This window comes from Homalodisca vitripennis, chromosome 3 (genome assembly GCF_021130785.1).
Source record: "Homalodisca vitripennis isolate AUS2020 chromosome 3, UT_GWSS_2.1, whole genome shotgun sequence".
Lineage (NCBI taxonomy): Eukaryota > Metazoa > Arthropoda > Insecta > Hemiptera > Cicadellidae > Homalodisca > Homalodisca vitripennis.
The window spans coordinates 151,498,922-151,515,729 of NC_060209.1; the positions used below are offsets into that span (position 1 = coordinate 151,498,922).

Sequence of the window (16,808 nt, forward strand, 5' to 3'; positions counted from 1 at the left end):
AAAGTATGTGCTATTGAATATAATATTATATAAAAAATAGTGTTTTAAATAAAAACACAAAATGGCAGCACACAACTGGATAGTGTTCTTAACACCTCTTCTTCTACTTCGTCACCTGCGTCTTCAGAACAGTTGGTGCAGAAGTTTGTTGTGTGTTCTTTACATATGTACCAATAGCAAAAAGAACATGTCACTTTTGTTTTCCGGTTTTGACGCCATGAGCAGTAAGCACATCTACCAGCAGCTGTTTCTGCACGACGTTGTGGTTCATCCCTTATTCCAGCAAGTTCTGTCACCTTTAGTTTCAACTGTCTTGGCAGATTTTCTAATGTTGCCCTAAATTTCAAATGATCAATGCAGAGTTCTCTTGCTAGGGTCTTAAAAAATCACGTCTTGTAATTTCTTTACCTGAATTGGCAAGGTAGATTACATAACTGTTTACTCCTGCCGTGTTCATCATAGAAAAGAATAGAGATAGAGACCACCTGTTTGTTTTTCTGGTAACAGAATAAGTAGCTTTCAACTGATCAAGGGTATCAACGCCACCTTTTGTCCTGTTGTAGTGTGTCAGCATTTCAGGTTTCTGTAAATCCCCAGTCATTTCATCAATGGTGTCCGAACGATGCTCAGTGGATAAAAGCAAGACCACTTTTTTTGTTTCGATTTATAACATAGAAGTGTGGCCTTCTCTCCATGTACAAAAAAACTACTGTAAAGCTCACGTTCTTCATTATCTTTGTACACTGTGATGTTTGGAAGTTCTTTTTTGTTTTTCCTCACAGTCCCAACAAGTGATAACCGTTGCATTGGCTTGTATTTGTTGCTCTTCAAAAAGACCGTGGCACGAGCATTGCAGGGTTAAAGTTGAGTTGACACCAAAATGTTTTATTTTTTCATATTGCATTTAACTCTAGATTTCAAGAGGTAACTGGCTAAATCATTAGCTTTAAAAATATCACAGTCATTGTATGAAAATATACTTGAATTAAATATAATTTTGTAGAACATCACCAATGTAAAAGATTTGTAAAGTTAAAATAAATCTTTCTAAAAAGTTACAATAGTATCCAGAAATATGCCTTACTTTTCAGGAATAAAGAAGCACTGTCATTATCCATTAGCTAAACATAATTTTTATGTGATAGGAAAGTTAGGTACATGTGTTAATATGTCATGTGTTTGAATCTCTTATGGGTGTACTCAGTTTGTTTACAAATTTATTAATTCTCCTACGTTCTCATTGCCATCATGGTTACCCATTAGACCAATGTAAAGATATTTGCAAATGCTCAGCCACCTCACATATAGTGACATCTAACTCAGTGTTCCTAATACAGAAATAGAGCCTCATGTTCAATTTATTTCATCTGGTTTTCGAGATATTGTGTGGGCAGACAGACAGAAATGACATTTTTCCAGTCCCACGAGTGATAGGTTTTGCTAAATCTCAGTCAAATATGGACATGAAGAACATTTGCAGATTTAAATCAACAGCTGATGTAAATAAGCAGCTGATAAATCAAAGATTGGACCTGGAGATATATAGGAGATACAACACAAAATTGGTATAAAATTATATCAATCATCAACGTCAACTACTACAAAATTGTATGCAATAAATGAAGCTCTCAAACATGCACCCCAATGAGAAGAACACTGTAGTTGTAGCTATAAAAATTATGGTTGCCTTTAAAGTCGGTTTTACGGGCGAAGATTTTACGTGACAACGTCTTTTTCTCGGTAGAATATTTATTGATATGAATATTATTAAATTGCACAATAGGAACAAGGAATTGAATGAAAATAAGAATTGCACAAATTTTAACTATAGAAATATATTTTGTTTACTAAAACATTGTACATAATTTGAAATTAATTAAAATTTGTTATTGTAAATGGTAAAGTTGAATAAAACATTTACTAAAATTGGAATTTGAAATTCTTGCTAAACACAGTTAAATTCTAACTCCGCGCGTGGTGATTGGTCGGTTTAGTTCGTTTGTTTGGTCGCACTGTTATGACAGGTTAGAGGTTATAATTTGTTATTTTAAATGTTTGACTAGCAATACGCACTGTTTCTTCTCAATCGACTGAATTACGATTGATTGCAGAGTGATTTAAACTAATAATTTACTTAACACTATCAACATTTGTCAATAGTATGACATAACCTATAAACTCAGTTTCTCAACTTTTGTGTCAATCTAACAATTAATCAATCAATCATAGTTTACGATAATGAAATATCAGTGTACAATTATTTACCTTTATTGTTGTAGTTGTTGTAAATGACGAATCTAAGCACTCCACATTTTCACGAATAAACATAGTTATCTGCTTTATCCCGTGCGGCGGACCCACAGTTATCTGCTTTATCGTGCTGTGCGGCGGACCCACTGGACGGGCATCGTAACGTTACCGGGCGTTACACTTTTTCATGAGTGACTCCGAGCCGCAACCTAATTTAAGACGTTGTCACGTCAAAAATATTCTTAAAAACAGGTACATAATGGGTTCAGATTTGATCAATCTGAAATAAACACCATGTTTGGGGTTGGAAATTCAGAATCCTGTTTGTGACAAACTATAGGCAAGGGCGGATCCAGTCCTAAACTTTGGAGGGGGCCACCTGAGTTTTAGTTACTATTATTAAAAGCAAGAAATGGTGCTTTTCAATACAACAAAAAATTATAAATTTACTTGTACTTCTAAAATCCAGACCGGTAACATCAGCCAATTTAAAATATCAAATTATCCGTAATATGATTTATTTTCATTTAACATAACATTTAATGTCTTGATTGTAATAATGAACAATGAATATAAGACAACCATTTGTATTAGGTTAAACAGTGAAGATATATAATTTAATATAGCATATGAATTATAAGTCCAGGTCTGTTATCAGTGATTCCTAAATTTCCGTACGGTACGTAGAAAATATATTAGTTAAGACGCAGTAAATACGCATAATGTGATGAATTTGCTGAGGTAGTGTTTTAGACGTCACGACTCCACTCTGGGGGGGGGGGGTTGCTCCAAGAGCGGGAGTTGGAAGTCCATTGTCGCAGAGCAGTTGTGCCAGGTTTTTGAACGTGTTAAGCTCGAGTGACATCGCTCTTCTTCTCCCGTTCTAAATGTACAAACTATCAATTCGTATTAAAATTGTAAAGTAATTTAACATTTTTCATTAAATAAAGTATATTATATTATTCGGTTCACCAAGAGAGAGTTTTATTTATTATTACACCTAAATAATCTGGGCTAGGATCCGTAATCCTACCTGCCGAAAGAATCCGAGAATATTCACAAATAAATTAAGTTTGGTCTAGCCCATATAGCGGGCTGTATTACAACTCAAAATAAAAGGTTTAGTATGGTAGCGTTATTTACAAATTCCGTGCAGAGCTGTTTTTGTCGTACAACACGTTTCTGCCTCACAATCATCATCTGAACGTATGATTTGTTCCCTTAGTTAAAGCTGTTATAACTGAGTGACAGCATAAGTTGCGCAATCGTAAATTTTCCTCTCTGTATTTTGTCATATATAAGAACAACTAATTTACATTTGTAATTTTTCTCTTATTAATTCACTTAAAGTCCAGTTTTAAATGTTTCATAAAAACTAGACATGTACAGTTTAAAGATAAACTCATATTTTCAAGACCTTTGTGTACATGTAATCAATGTAAATCTTGACTGTCCAGATATTTTTCAGGGAATAAACTTTAAATTTCTTTCTGAAACAATATCTAAGATTTTTCAATAATATATGTGCATTTTTATGCATCTAACAGTCCATGACAAGAACTGAAAGGCGAAGTAGTTCTATTCCTGACTGTCTGGTTTTCTTCGAGCCCTCATATCTTTATTCAAGAGAAATCTATTTATTTTCTTCACTGAAATAGTATTACAACGTTTAATGAAAATGACTGACACGTTATTAAGGGCAGTCCGACCTCCATAAGAACATAATGTTAACTTGGGAACCTATATCTCTGTAATGGTTATAGATAGAGTCCTGATTTTTATTTTACTTATTAAATAGCTTATAATCTAGGTCTTATCATGAGGTTTTTAAATTTGAAAAAAAATTAAAAAGTTATAATTTTTTTATAATTTATTGTTTTTAACTAACTTTTTTATAAGTAAAAATGTTTACTGTGCCTCATTGACAAGAGATATTTATAAATTCCCATGAGGGGAACTAGGCAATAGTAAGTTAGAATACTGTATAAAAATTTGACTGGGGTAGGCCTAGTAGTTTTTGAGTTATAGGGCCCCAAAGTTAAAAAATAACAAGTTTCGGCAAATCAAGAAAAAGCAAGAAGGTAGCATATTTTGGACTCATACCTTGGTTTAATGATGGCCTGCACTGTAGGAAGGGTTGTCTGGATCCTCTGCTTCTTGATACAGATCCTCCAGCTTCCTTTTGGCTAAAGTCCTTGATTGCCTGATTTTTTTTTCAATGTCGGTAGCCGCTTTATCTGCTTTGCGAATCCGCTGGGTGTCGAGACGTTTTAAAGCTAACCGCATATTCAGTCCTGGTTTCTAGCCCAATGTGCTCTAAAACTTTCCACTTTGGAGCTGTACCCATCATTGAATGATAGGACTGCCTCATAGACACCTAGCCTAAGAGCACCTAGTGTAACAAAGGTGCGTTTAGGGAGCCGAGCCCAAATGACATTATTCATAGACTCATTAGGATTTTGAGATTTTCCTTTGAGACATTTTTCTGAGTAGTTCTAGGCTGCACAAAGATTTAAAAATAGGTTTGATTGCTTTCATTAGAACAGGTGAGAGGTGAAAATGCTGGCTGTGGTCATATTTAGTTTTTTCTTTGGCGGCTTTGTTATACTTACACCATGTGTCTTCGGTGTCTGGGCATAAAATATGTAAAGGCGTATCGTTAGTAGACTGAACATGACAGTACAAACGCCCAAACTGCTCGCCTCATGGCTTCCACGCTGTGTGTATTCCTACGGATGGCTAGTCCATAGTATATTGGATTTGTTGGATCGCCTTCCCTGTTAGCCTACCTTTCCCAGAAAGAGATTTTCCGTCAGAAAGCTTCAAGCCTTTATTTTTCATGATAAAGTCCCTTATTCTTGTCCCCATCCTCTTCTGGACGTGTCCTACACATTCCAACTTCTGAATGGACACATCTGGGCCATATGGTGCATTCTGCCACAACTGCTGCATAGCCATTGGAGTCACCATCTCCAAGGTACTCCACATAGCGAACACCGTATTTAGTCTCGGATCTTTTGAACATTGCAGTCGCACCTTCAGCTTCCATACCTCCACTGCTACCTACATAATTTGCCTTGCATATTTCTAAGTGTTGGTTGCTTGTTCTCTGAGGGCAGTTACAGTATTTTGACATTGAATAAATATCTATTACTTTACCCGTATCTGCTGAAGTAATTGTGACAACGCCATTTAGCGAGGTGTGGCCTCGCTTTTGCCAGCTTCCGTCAACCGCAACACATAAGTCATTAGAATTTCCATTTTCAATAACTGCTTCTGTCACTGCTCTCTTCATAGAGTTTTCACACACACTTTCTACATGGCTGGACAAAAACTGTTCATGTTGATTGAACTTGCTGGGCGGAGCGGGTAAATTCATCATGCCGCAAAGAGTTTGGGCAGCAGTATAGCCCTTTCCTATTACACGCAAGCCGGTATACTAACCTTAGGTTCAAGTCATAGTAGCATTGTGAACTTTTGCTTGGTGCCTCAATAGGCCTAGGCCTAATATCTGTTGCTTTGGGACAGTTGTCCAAAAGCTTTTGTCATGCCACAGCTACAGGAGACGGAAATTTGTACTGCGAGCCCTGCTAATGGTTTTCGACTAAATGATAGGTTGCCATGACAAACCCTACACACTGCAACATCTTTCAAAACTGATTCTAGCTGTACAATGTTTACTATGTCATACTGTAAGGTATCAGTTGAATTATCATAGCAGGCTAGGTTAGGGCTCAATTTCTCATTGGATGTGGGAAACAACTTTGTGTGTTCTAGGCCTATCCTCTTCATTACCTGAAGTTACTACTGTTTTCTTGCTACGAACAACAGTCTTCTTCTTGTAACATAGTTTCTTAGTTCCTACTACTCTCTTCTTATTACCCATTTTAATCTACATTCAATTACAATAAACTCCTTTACAAATAAAAACAACCAGGGAAACTTGCAAATCACAAAACACAGTATTTCAAAACTTCACAATAACCTCCAACATAAATAATAACAACAGATGACATCTGTCATATTGCTGACAGTGTGTGATATCAGCTAAAACCAGACTAAAAGCAAAACAGTACCAACATAACAAAACCAATTAATATCTATTTTATAGATTGTTGTTTACTATAAGGGAGTGGTGCTCAACGCCAAACAACAGTTGCAAGCCTTTATATATATATTTTTTTATATAAGGTTAATATTATAGTAATAAGGTATATTATATACCATTTTAAAGAGAAAAATTCTAAAGAATATTAATAAATAAAAAACCAAAATTCCCCAAAAAAAATTTTTTTTCATGTCAGACTGCCCTTAAGCCCTTGTCTTGGTGGACACCATACAAGTTCCCTCAAATGTTTGAAGTGTGACCAAGTTTCTGTTCTGCTTGCTTTAAAATCATTGAGTTGTTTATTACTATTGTTTGATTTAATTTACTAATTATTATACTTAGCCTTTACTTTTGTTGTTACTAATTTTATTATTTACTACCTTGTATTTTTTGCTCTCTGTTTGGTATTGTAAACTACACCATTGTGTACAAATAAATTGTTTATTTAGCGGCAAGTTAGCATCTCTATTAATCATAAACTGCTCTTTATTTGTCTCTAAATGTTTTTGATATGTTACTGAAGCTTTGAAAACAAATTAAATAAAAACTTTTTGTATATGTAAAGATGGTATAATTGTCTCTTATTACATCTGAAGTGTGTGGTAGCACTGCAGTTTTGCCGTATTGGTCGGTAATTCGGTGTTTCAGTTTTTCAATTTTCAGTTACCATTTTGAAAACGTCCCACTTTGAGTGAAATGGGTTGTTCTGCTTAACTGAATTGTGTTTGGTGGTATTAAATAAAACAGTCAATTTTTCTGCGAATTTTCGTCTATAATTGTGCATATTTGAACGGAGAAAATTGGTGGCTTACTACTATTAATTTACGTAATGAGAACAAATCAGTACTTGTATTAAATTCTATTCAGTTTCAGGTAATAAGTAGTCCACATTAATTCCGTTGCAGCACATCAAATTCTTAGTCATCCTTAAGATTAATGTAATGTTGTATATTTATCAATGTGAACAATGCTTCAATCAAAATCAATGTGTAACGTACAGCTTGGATTTGTGAATTAGCTGATTTTACACCATCTGTCATTGTTGTAGGCCAAGGCTAAAGGAGGAAGATGTCAATACAACATCTTTTACATTGAATGTAGTTAATTTAGCCATTATCTTTAAACTTTGCTGGGTGACATCAGGCTTGATAGCCTATTTAACTATCATAAGGATTAGATAATTAATTATAATTAGAAATTAGTACTAGACTATCACAGGTTGAACTTTACAAATTAGTCTTTACTCTCTGATACCTGTATAGGTCTAGGTAACATGTAGCTACTCTTTAGGCCAGGTATAGATTGAAGGGTGATAAGTATGAGTGCAGTATTCAGGCGTTGGATATAACCTAGATTAGCTTGTCTGTCCTGGTTAATAGGATTTCTCAAGAATGGCAGAATTACAGACGTGTAATTTCTTTATGACAAATGTCCGTGTCAGCTCTTTTATAAAAGGTAGAGGTTCACTAAACGTGTCGTATAACAGGGTTCGCTAAGTTTCGAGGAGACTATAGGCGTTATGTCATGAACATTCTTACCCCTACTGATATAGATCTTTCCCATTTAGAAATGAAGTTCCATTCAAACAAAAGCCAATAGCTCAATTCATTCTTGATATATCCCCCTTTGCTAACGCTCAGCCAAATCCCATGAAGAAACATGCACCAATACCAACTCATCTTACATACTTAAATTAAGTTTCATTACATTTTCAAGCTTATAAATGGTACTTTGGTATTATGGGGAGGCCACTATTCTTTAACAGTTTTTGTTACTGAGACCCTACAAAAACTACATTAGAAAGAACAAACTTTATTTGACTTATTGTGAAAATTGCATGTCATGGTAATTGGTTCTTATTTTCTGCCTCCTAAAAGGAAGCAATGTCAGCAAGAAATAGGCTACTCTGTCCCTATCTATTTATTGTTATTATGCGATATAAGCAGGTTCAGATTAGTTTATTACAGATATGTTGGTAATACTAAAGCTAAAGATAACCGACTGTTATAAGTGCTCGTGATCTGTGCTTGAATTTGGGTGCTAACTAAAGGAAAGGAGTGTTTGTTTTTTGTGTAGGTTACGATAAGCGGAAGCGGTTTTTTATATCGAAATTGGCAAACGATATTACTTAATCATAACCACCGATATAATCAATCGATACTGATTAATTATTTTGAACAAATGACTTAAATAATCTATATCAACAGCTGTAAACACTTTCAAATAATACACGTAAGGTAATATTTCAATTTTACATATAAGTAACATTTGATTATTAAAAATGGCAGTCAATTTTAGAAAACTACACGACATTGTTTTGAAAGATGATCATACAAGTTTTACGTGGCTTCAACATGTTGGACTCATACCGAAAAATCCATTATGTGAAATTTGTGGGAAAGAACAACTGTAACTGTGAGAGGAGCAAATATGGTCGTCTTCAGTATTCCTAATTTTGCTTATAATAATTTTTTTCACCACTGTAAATATCTTATATATATAAAAATGAAACTGTTCGTGTGTAACAGCATCACTCACAAACGGCTGGACGGATTCGCCTAATTTTTTTTTTAATTTGTTCGTCTTGATCTGTAGAAGGTTATAGGATACTTTTTATCCCTTTCCCGATTCAGGATTCCGCCCCACTGGTTACAGAAATACCCGTAAGAAATGCATTGCAGCAAACATATGTTATTAAGTGAAAGAGTCTTCTTTTCAAATTAATCAGCTGTTCTCAGCTGTTCTTTGTAAACATATATAATGCGACAAAAAATATATTTATATATAAATTTCTTTACACTTATAGTTTTAAAGCATAGAGTAAGCTTAAGAGAAACGACAAATTTTGTTTAAACTGTTTCTGCAATCATAATATATAAAAATGAATGTTTGTGTGTTTGTCCTTTATAGACTCAGAAACTATTGGACCGATCACTATGAAAATTTGTATTTTTCTATGTAGAAGGTTTATACGCAATGCCCATTGATGTAACTAACCACCAGGCTGTACTGCAAGATATAAAAGTTTTCAAAGCGCCTGCACATTATAAACTGCAATTACAACACAGTAGTTACGTATTTTAAAAAGGTGTTAAAGGATCGTTTGCTTGAGAGGCCTCTGTACTCCCTGGAAGAACTAAATCATGAGCCACACTTTCACGTCGTACGCCATCTTGTAAATATTTTGTAATGTATTTTTACATGTTTTAATTATCTATTTATTGTACACTGTGTGTATTAATGACGCAGTCTATCTGACAAGTGTCGGTCAGCGACGTAGATCACAAGTATTCAAGTATTCAAGTATTCAAGTATTAAAATATCCAAACACTATTTGAAGGCAAAGAAATATACGGGCAAAGCTTAAGAGACGCGTGCGAAGCCGCGGGAAACAGCTAGTTAAATATATATTTTAATTGAAAAAATATGAATGTTATTGAAGACTATAGATACTTTTATATCGATTGATAATCTAGGATTTGAGATGCAAATATTAGGTATCGATGATTACATTCTTCGATATAAAAAAACCGGGTCCGCTTATCGTACCCTACCCTGTTTTTTAACCTGGCGTCCCAGATAATCCTACTTTTCTGACCAGACATTTTGGGGAATCTGGCATGTGATCTGAGGTCGGGAAAGTACCGATCGGAAATGCCCCTGGCCATCAGAGCGGGTATCAGTGGTGCCTCCCCGCACTTTAGGTCTGTGTTAAACCTAAGAAATTTTGTTTGCAAAGCCGCGGTAACTGAAGTAAATGAAATTAAACAGCTGGCAATGATGTCACTAGCCTATTCTGTATGTAAATTAAATAAAAACAGTGGACAATGATTAATTATGAATATCTATAGGTCAAGTGTTGTATTCAATAGTATCGATATCGATATTTATAATTGATAATCATGGTTCGATTGTGTTTATGACCGCTTATTATACTACAGCCTAAATTTGATAAAGAATATATATTCTAGTACTCTATTGCTCAAAATACTTTAGTAGATCATAGTAATGTGACAAAATACAAAAAAAATTTAAAGTTTTTCATACAAAAAACCTTGTACAGTTTTTAATTTTAGCTTAATTTTTAAAATTGAATATTTTTAAAAACACTTAAACATAACAATGAAGTGGATAGTTATTGTTTAACTACTTATGTCTATTTAAAACTAAGACTAACTTGTTATGAAAAGTTACTGTTCAAAAATGTTTACAGCATTACAAAAAGTCAAGTCTTCAATAATTTTAATAAGGGGTTGCTTAAGTAACACATTGACTGCGATAGACAGTCTTTGATATTATCCTGGCTGTCTTAGCCTGTACATGAGAAGTTTCGCAGTGAAGGTGTTATGAATTAATAAAATGTATTACAATGTACACAATCCTTTCCATATAATTAAAGAAAGGAAACATGCATTGCTGCATTTAACTTATTAGCTGTGACATGCTGTCCTATACTGATATTCATCTCTCTTTGAACAAAGTAAATGCACCTAAGATATAGCTTCTAAATGGAATTAATTTACTTTGCAAATCCCCTAAACTTGTATGTGGAACTTTCATGGAGTCCCATTTCATTTTCTTGTGAGTCACTCTCAAAAGAGTGCATGTCATACGTGATTTTGTGTACGAGTTTTCCAGTACAATGAATGCCTAGCAGATTTCAGTTTCAGTGATCGGTTCTTCTCACTAGGCTATTTTTGAAGATCCGCAGTAGGACCAAGTAAATTTCCAAATCATTAATATATCTTTCATAGCTATTACTATTTTAGGAATTTTTGTTAATTTTTGTATTTAATTAATTAATTAAATACAAAAACACATACATGGTAGTGGTTGAGACATGTTGTCTACCAGCCACCTGTTTCTTCTTAATTTCCACCAATTTCACTGAGTTGATTAGAATTTCCTAAGAGCAATGGTCGCATGATCGGACATATTCTGCACCTTTGTTATTAACCATCTAGTTATAGCAGTGGTTTTGTTTATTCAGTTAGTTAAAAAAATATTACTAATTTGTAATAGCTGCTGTAACTACTTATGTTTATTTACTTTACATAATAATGTTCATTTACACTGTACTAATAATATAAAAATTAGTTTTTAACACCTTAAATGAAAACAGAGAGTAATTTAGTTTCTTATGCCAAATCATACATTTAAATAAAATAGGTATTGAAAAAATGCTTAGTACCAATATATATTTTCATAAAATTATGGATAGAATTTTTGAATGTGATTTATTTTGTTGTACATGAGAAGTTAGATAAGTTATAAATCAGAATTTTAGGATAAAAATATTAACATTTTTACTTAGTACTATATATAGTCAATATAAATTATAAATATATACATATAAATTATATTTTTAAACTGGATAAACTATATATCTCTGAAGTCAGCAGTAGATATATTTACTTTAGCCACTTCACTTTATCGATGACCCGACAGGGCTCTCTCTAAAACGTGTCATTGTCTTCTGTGTGTTCGTCCATCTGTGTGATATCTCATGATATAAAGCTCTGAGAGACTTGAAACTTCTTACATAAAATCAGTTTAATTAATTTAAAAAAATGGGAAATGCTTAGAAGGTGAGTAGGAAGGCAACAGAAAACAGTCAAGATAGAAATTAGTAGGCAAACAGGCTGACATTAATGATTCCAACCTAGGTAGGAATACTACCATTTTGGAATCTTCAGATACATAACTAAGCACACAAGATGCATCATCTTTTCAACTAAATTTGTAACTGTCTTTCTTTCCAATTCAACTGAAAAAAATGTAACCAACCAGGGGAAAAACTTGCTGTGACGAAATAAAATAAAAAAAGACAACAAATTTTTTCAACCACAATCACCATTCATGAAGCAATCGGTGTAGAGAAAAGAACAAAGTTCAATAGGTACAAGAGTCATTCCTGTTTTAATATGCACAATATTCTTTTAATTTGTGCCAAATCCTCTAAATACAATTAAAAGTAGCCTACATCTCGTTAAATCATTAGTGTTCAAAATGCTCAATAATCCAAATTTGTATTATATAGAGAAATTGCTCATGTAAAAAACCTTTAGGCTGTACTATGAACAAACTTGAACCCAATGACCATTAAATAACAACTTAATTGGATATAGGCTTACATGAAAATCTTCTCTTCTCCCCTAATATCATTTCATTCGAATTTGATTATGAGCTGTTTAAAAGCTGTAATGATTATCAAGTTTATTGTCTTATAATAATTTAAACAAGTTGGTTGTTAGTTCTACACTGTCCAGTTAAAGTTTGAATGGTTTTAATTTTTATAGAGATTTTTCTAAACTCAGTTTAGATCTAAACTTTAATATATATTATAACTAATTTATTTATTTTTATTACAGGTGCATTAATAGATAAGACAAAATGGAGGAGGATACTGAATACCTTAAACTTTCAGTGGAGGACCGTTGTGTTCATAAGGTAAGTTTACGCACCGTAACAGAGGTGACATGAATTTCATAAGTCATGTTTTCTTACAGTTCAAGTTGTTCAATATAGTAATTCATTAAGTATTCCTCAAGGAAATAAATGCAGTTATTTGTCTGTTTTCTTGTTCATTTAATACTACATAATATTAGTTTACTTAACTATTAATTAATTTCTAGGCATGGAAAGCAAGAGTTAACGGTTACGAAGAAGCAAAAAAGATTTTCAGCCAGATTGCGGATGAAAAGTCTCCAGAATGGAATAAGTTCCTAGGTCTCATGAAGAAAATGGTGGTAGATAGCAATGCTGCTGCTCAAGAGAAGGGGTTGGAAGCTGTTCTTGTTTACATAGAAAATAGTGCAGTTGCTGGGAAGTAAGTAACATTTTGTGTTGTTATTTAATTAGGCTATTGCCGCAGATATAAGCAGATAGTTACTGAGAATTACGGAAAATGAAGATAATGCGATTTTTTTGTCGGGGTAAAAAACCGGGAGTTATTCTAGAATTTTATGAAATAACGGAAAGGTGCTTGAAGATTTTATCTATTTGCAAATGTTCCTTGGATCCCAATTTTGCCTAGGAAACTTCATAGTTAACCAGAGTAAGGAAATATTTTGTGATGTTATAAATCAAATTTGGCTTGAAATTCATATATTTTATGTTTATGTTCGTGCATTGGAGCATTTGTTTTTACGAACGAGAGCTGATGATTGCGAAAACTGTTTATGTTGTACTTCCTATTTGAAAATTGTAAATAAATAACATGATGAACAGATTATTAAATTTTTGTAGATAATATTTTGTTTGCAGTTTTTTTTGTATTTATGTTGCTGCAATGCTGCTAATCTGTCATGTCTATTTGCGAATTACAACTGATCTGCATTTCCAAAATTACCAATAGCTCAATGGTGTTATGTATTACTTTGTGTGTAAATAGCATTGAAAAATAAAATATTTGCTGTTGTTTTATAAAATATTACTTTGCTTATAGTTCACATATTTTATATTCATTTTCGGACATGATAGCTGATTGGCAATACGAAAGTTACAGATTTGCTAAAACCAGAGCCCGAGGCTAAGTTACTAGCAATTCAAGTTATTGTTATTTTACCATCCCGTTTTGTGCACAGGACTGTGGGAGAAGTGATGTCTGGTCTAGTGACCAAGTGTGTAGCAGCACCCAAGACCAAGACTAAGGAACTAGCAGCCCAGATTGCTCTTATGTATGTTGAGATTGAGAAGCAAGAAATTGTCATGGAGGAGTTACTCAAAGGCACTGAGCAAAAGAACCCAAAAATTGTGTCTGGTTGTGTCAATATTATGACTCAAGCAATAAGGTAAAGCAAATACGGTTTGATTATCGAAATAACCTTTTCAATTACTACAGGTCTTAGACCATATGAAACAGTTTAATAATAATTTGTATAAGGTGTAAATTTAAGAATCGTTATGAAAATAATATTTCATATATCAAATAGGAAAAATACTGTGGAAATTTTCATGAATAAAAAAAGCACAAGGGCGTGGCAAATTTTTTATATTTATCTAGAAAATATATTTAAACATTCAAAAAATGTTAATATGTAGACAGTAAAATTTACTTTTAGGAAATACATTTGGAAGAAAAAACATTATTTGAGAATTTGTTATGTTCAGTACAATGTGTTAATACACAAATACTGTTTTGAACCCAAAATTTAGACAAGATTTTTTATTATTTTGCAATTTCAATTTATAATGTCATTAAAGATTATTATTCTATATAAATTAACCCTTTGCAGGCCAAAAATTATTTGCCCAATTTTCCTAAAAAGCCACACCAAGTTTAAAAATAAAAGTATTGATATCTCTAAAGCTAATATGTATTTTAAGTTTGTCATTGAATAAGCATTAAAAAAGACAAAAACAAAATATTTATATAATTATTTAATACTTATTTAACTTAAATGCAAAATTTAAAAATTGAAACAAATTTGCCTAAAATGAATTTTTTTTTATGAAAAGTTTGTATAAACTGCAGTTTTTTCCCTCACAGTTTATATATAAATTAAATTATAAGTTTTGTCTTTAACCCTTTCAGTGCCAGACATTCTCCCTAGTGCGCGTGGAAGAAGAGCCAGGCTATAATTGCCAATTTTTTCAGCAGTTTGCAAAAACTGTCACAGTTTTGTTATTTATTTATGAAAATTGTTACTTTTTGTTTTGTTTTGCTCTAAACAATGTGCTTTAAATTAATACAGGAAAATAAATTTACTACAACGTGCATTAAAAATATAAAACCAGAAAAACTTTTACTTACATAAAATTTTATGATGAATTTTTCAGTTTGGTGTAAATATAAGGCCAGTAAAAAAATCCTTGTTCACTAAATTGAGTATGTATTTGAACCTCCATATACTTTTGAACACATACACAAAAAAGTTTTACATCTATCTTCAAAAATAAAGGTTTTATCATTGTTTTTAAAAAATAACGCGTATTTGGATTTTTCGCACATCTTGCGGTACTTTGGAATTATACCGTCCACACCAGTATGAAGAACACAAAAATAAAAATTTTAAGAAATAAACATTATAGAACGAAAAAAAACAACTCTTTAATTACAAAATTACAAACTTACAACGATTATCAATTGTTAATGGGGTCAGATTCCGTTATATGCCCCCAACGCTTAAACGTTTTTCAATGAACTTATAAAACGATGTAATTAAGTAACAGAACTAACATTCCATTTATCAACAAGCATTTCCAGGTATTGTGATCGGTATTATTGTCGCTGTTATCTTATCTTTCTCGAGAATCCCGATTACGGCAGGTCGCTTATCTTTCTCGAGAATCCCGATTACGGCACGTTATCTACTAGACCGCTCGACTTTGACCCTGTCTGAGGATGGGGAGGGGTTTGCGATAAGACAATTCCTGTTTTATATTGACGAAATATTGTTCTAAAGCTAATCTAGTAATCAGTAGAAGCAAAATTTCAAATAACGATTCATGTTTGGGTGTGGTCGGTATAATCCCAAAGTACCCATCTTGCTAAACACTCTCCGTTTCACTATCACTCACAACAACATTACTATCGTCTTCTAACACTCTCCGTACAGTGTTTTCACTGAGAGGTGATGCAATACGCTTCATTTTGTAAACATTTTACAACAATAAACGAAACAACAAGTTAGCTCGGCGCAATCGGCGAAACTGCGTAGTTGGTTAGTAAACAACAGACGACAGCTGACTCAGACTAGCGACGTTCACAGCCACTTGATTTTGTTTTATTTATAACACTAATGTAATGGAAATACATTCAACTGAATGTTTTCTATTAGTTTATATCTTTATAAATACAATTATAACAACATTTGGATTGTTTAGATATTTTTTTGTATTTTTTACGAATATTTTAAAACACGTCCGTGTAGTCGGACGCTGGCTCTTCTTGCACATTTTATGTACGTCCGTGTAGTCGGACGTTGGCACTGAAAGGGTTAACCATAAACAACTTTAGGTACTCTTCGAAGCACGTGTCCGGGTGTAGAGAGGGATTTCCCGCACAAGTTTTGCAGTTATATTTACAAGGCTCCAATATATTTTCAGGTTGATGTCGTATCATAAGTTTCCACAAAATAAATTACACTACAATATAAACGAGACGACTACGTTGTAGCACAGCAGGCAGCACAAGGGAGGGCGCGGCGCCGACCAACCGACTGAGACTAAGCAGTGAGTGTGCGTGAGGGGACGTCTGCGGCTCTGACAGTGACACACAAACAATAGCCTGCGCGCCATTTTCTCTACGCTTTAGTTCCTTTGACCTCGATACGGCACCAGTATCCCAGCAAGCCTTATTTTGACATCAACTTGTATTGTCACATTCGCGTTTACAAATTTTAACTCCATTTAAATAAAATTAAACAATTAATGTACATTTGCGTCCATTGACGTCTGTGGCTGTTATAACATATGCAGCCATGACGTCCATAGACGTTAGTGGCTC

At 33.4% G+C, this 16,808-nt stretch overlaps 1 protein-coding gene across 2 annotated transcripts in view; it reads left to right on the top strand.

Annotated features, from left to right (window-relative positions):
• The first annotated feature begins 7,015 nt into the window (after positions 1-7,015).
• LOC124357654 (protein mini spindles) overlaps positions 7,016-16,808 on the top strand; it is a 93,877-nt gene continuing 84,084 nt past the window's right edge. For both annotated transcript variants that reach the window (XM_046809632.1, XM_046809633.1), the window contains exons 1-4: positions 7,016-7,231; positions 12,730-12,808; positions 12,994-13,187; positions 13,945-14,151. In XM_046809632.1, the coding sequence (XP_046665588.1) occupies positions 12,752-12,808; positions 12,994-13,187; positions 13,945-14,151 (458 nt within the window). In that variant the 5' untranslated portion in view covers positions 7,016-7,231; positions 12,730-12,751. The remainder of the gene's footprint in view (positions 7,232-12,729; positions 12,809-12,993; positions 13,188-13,944; positions 14,152-16,808) is intronic.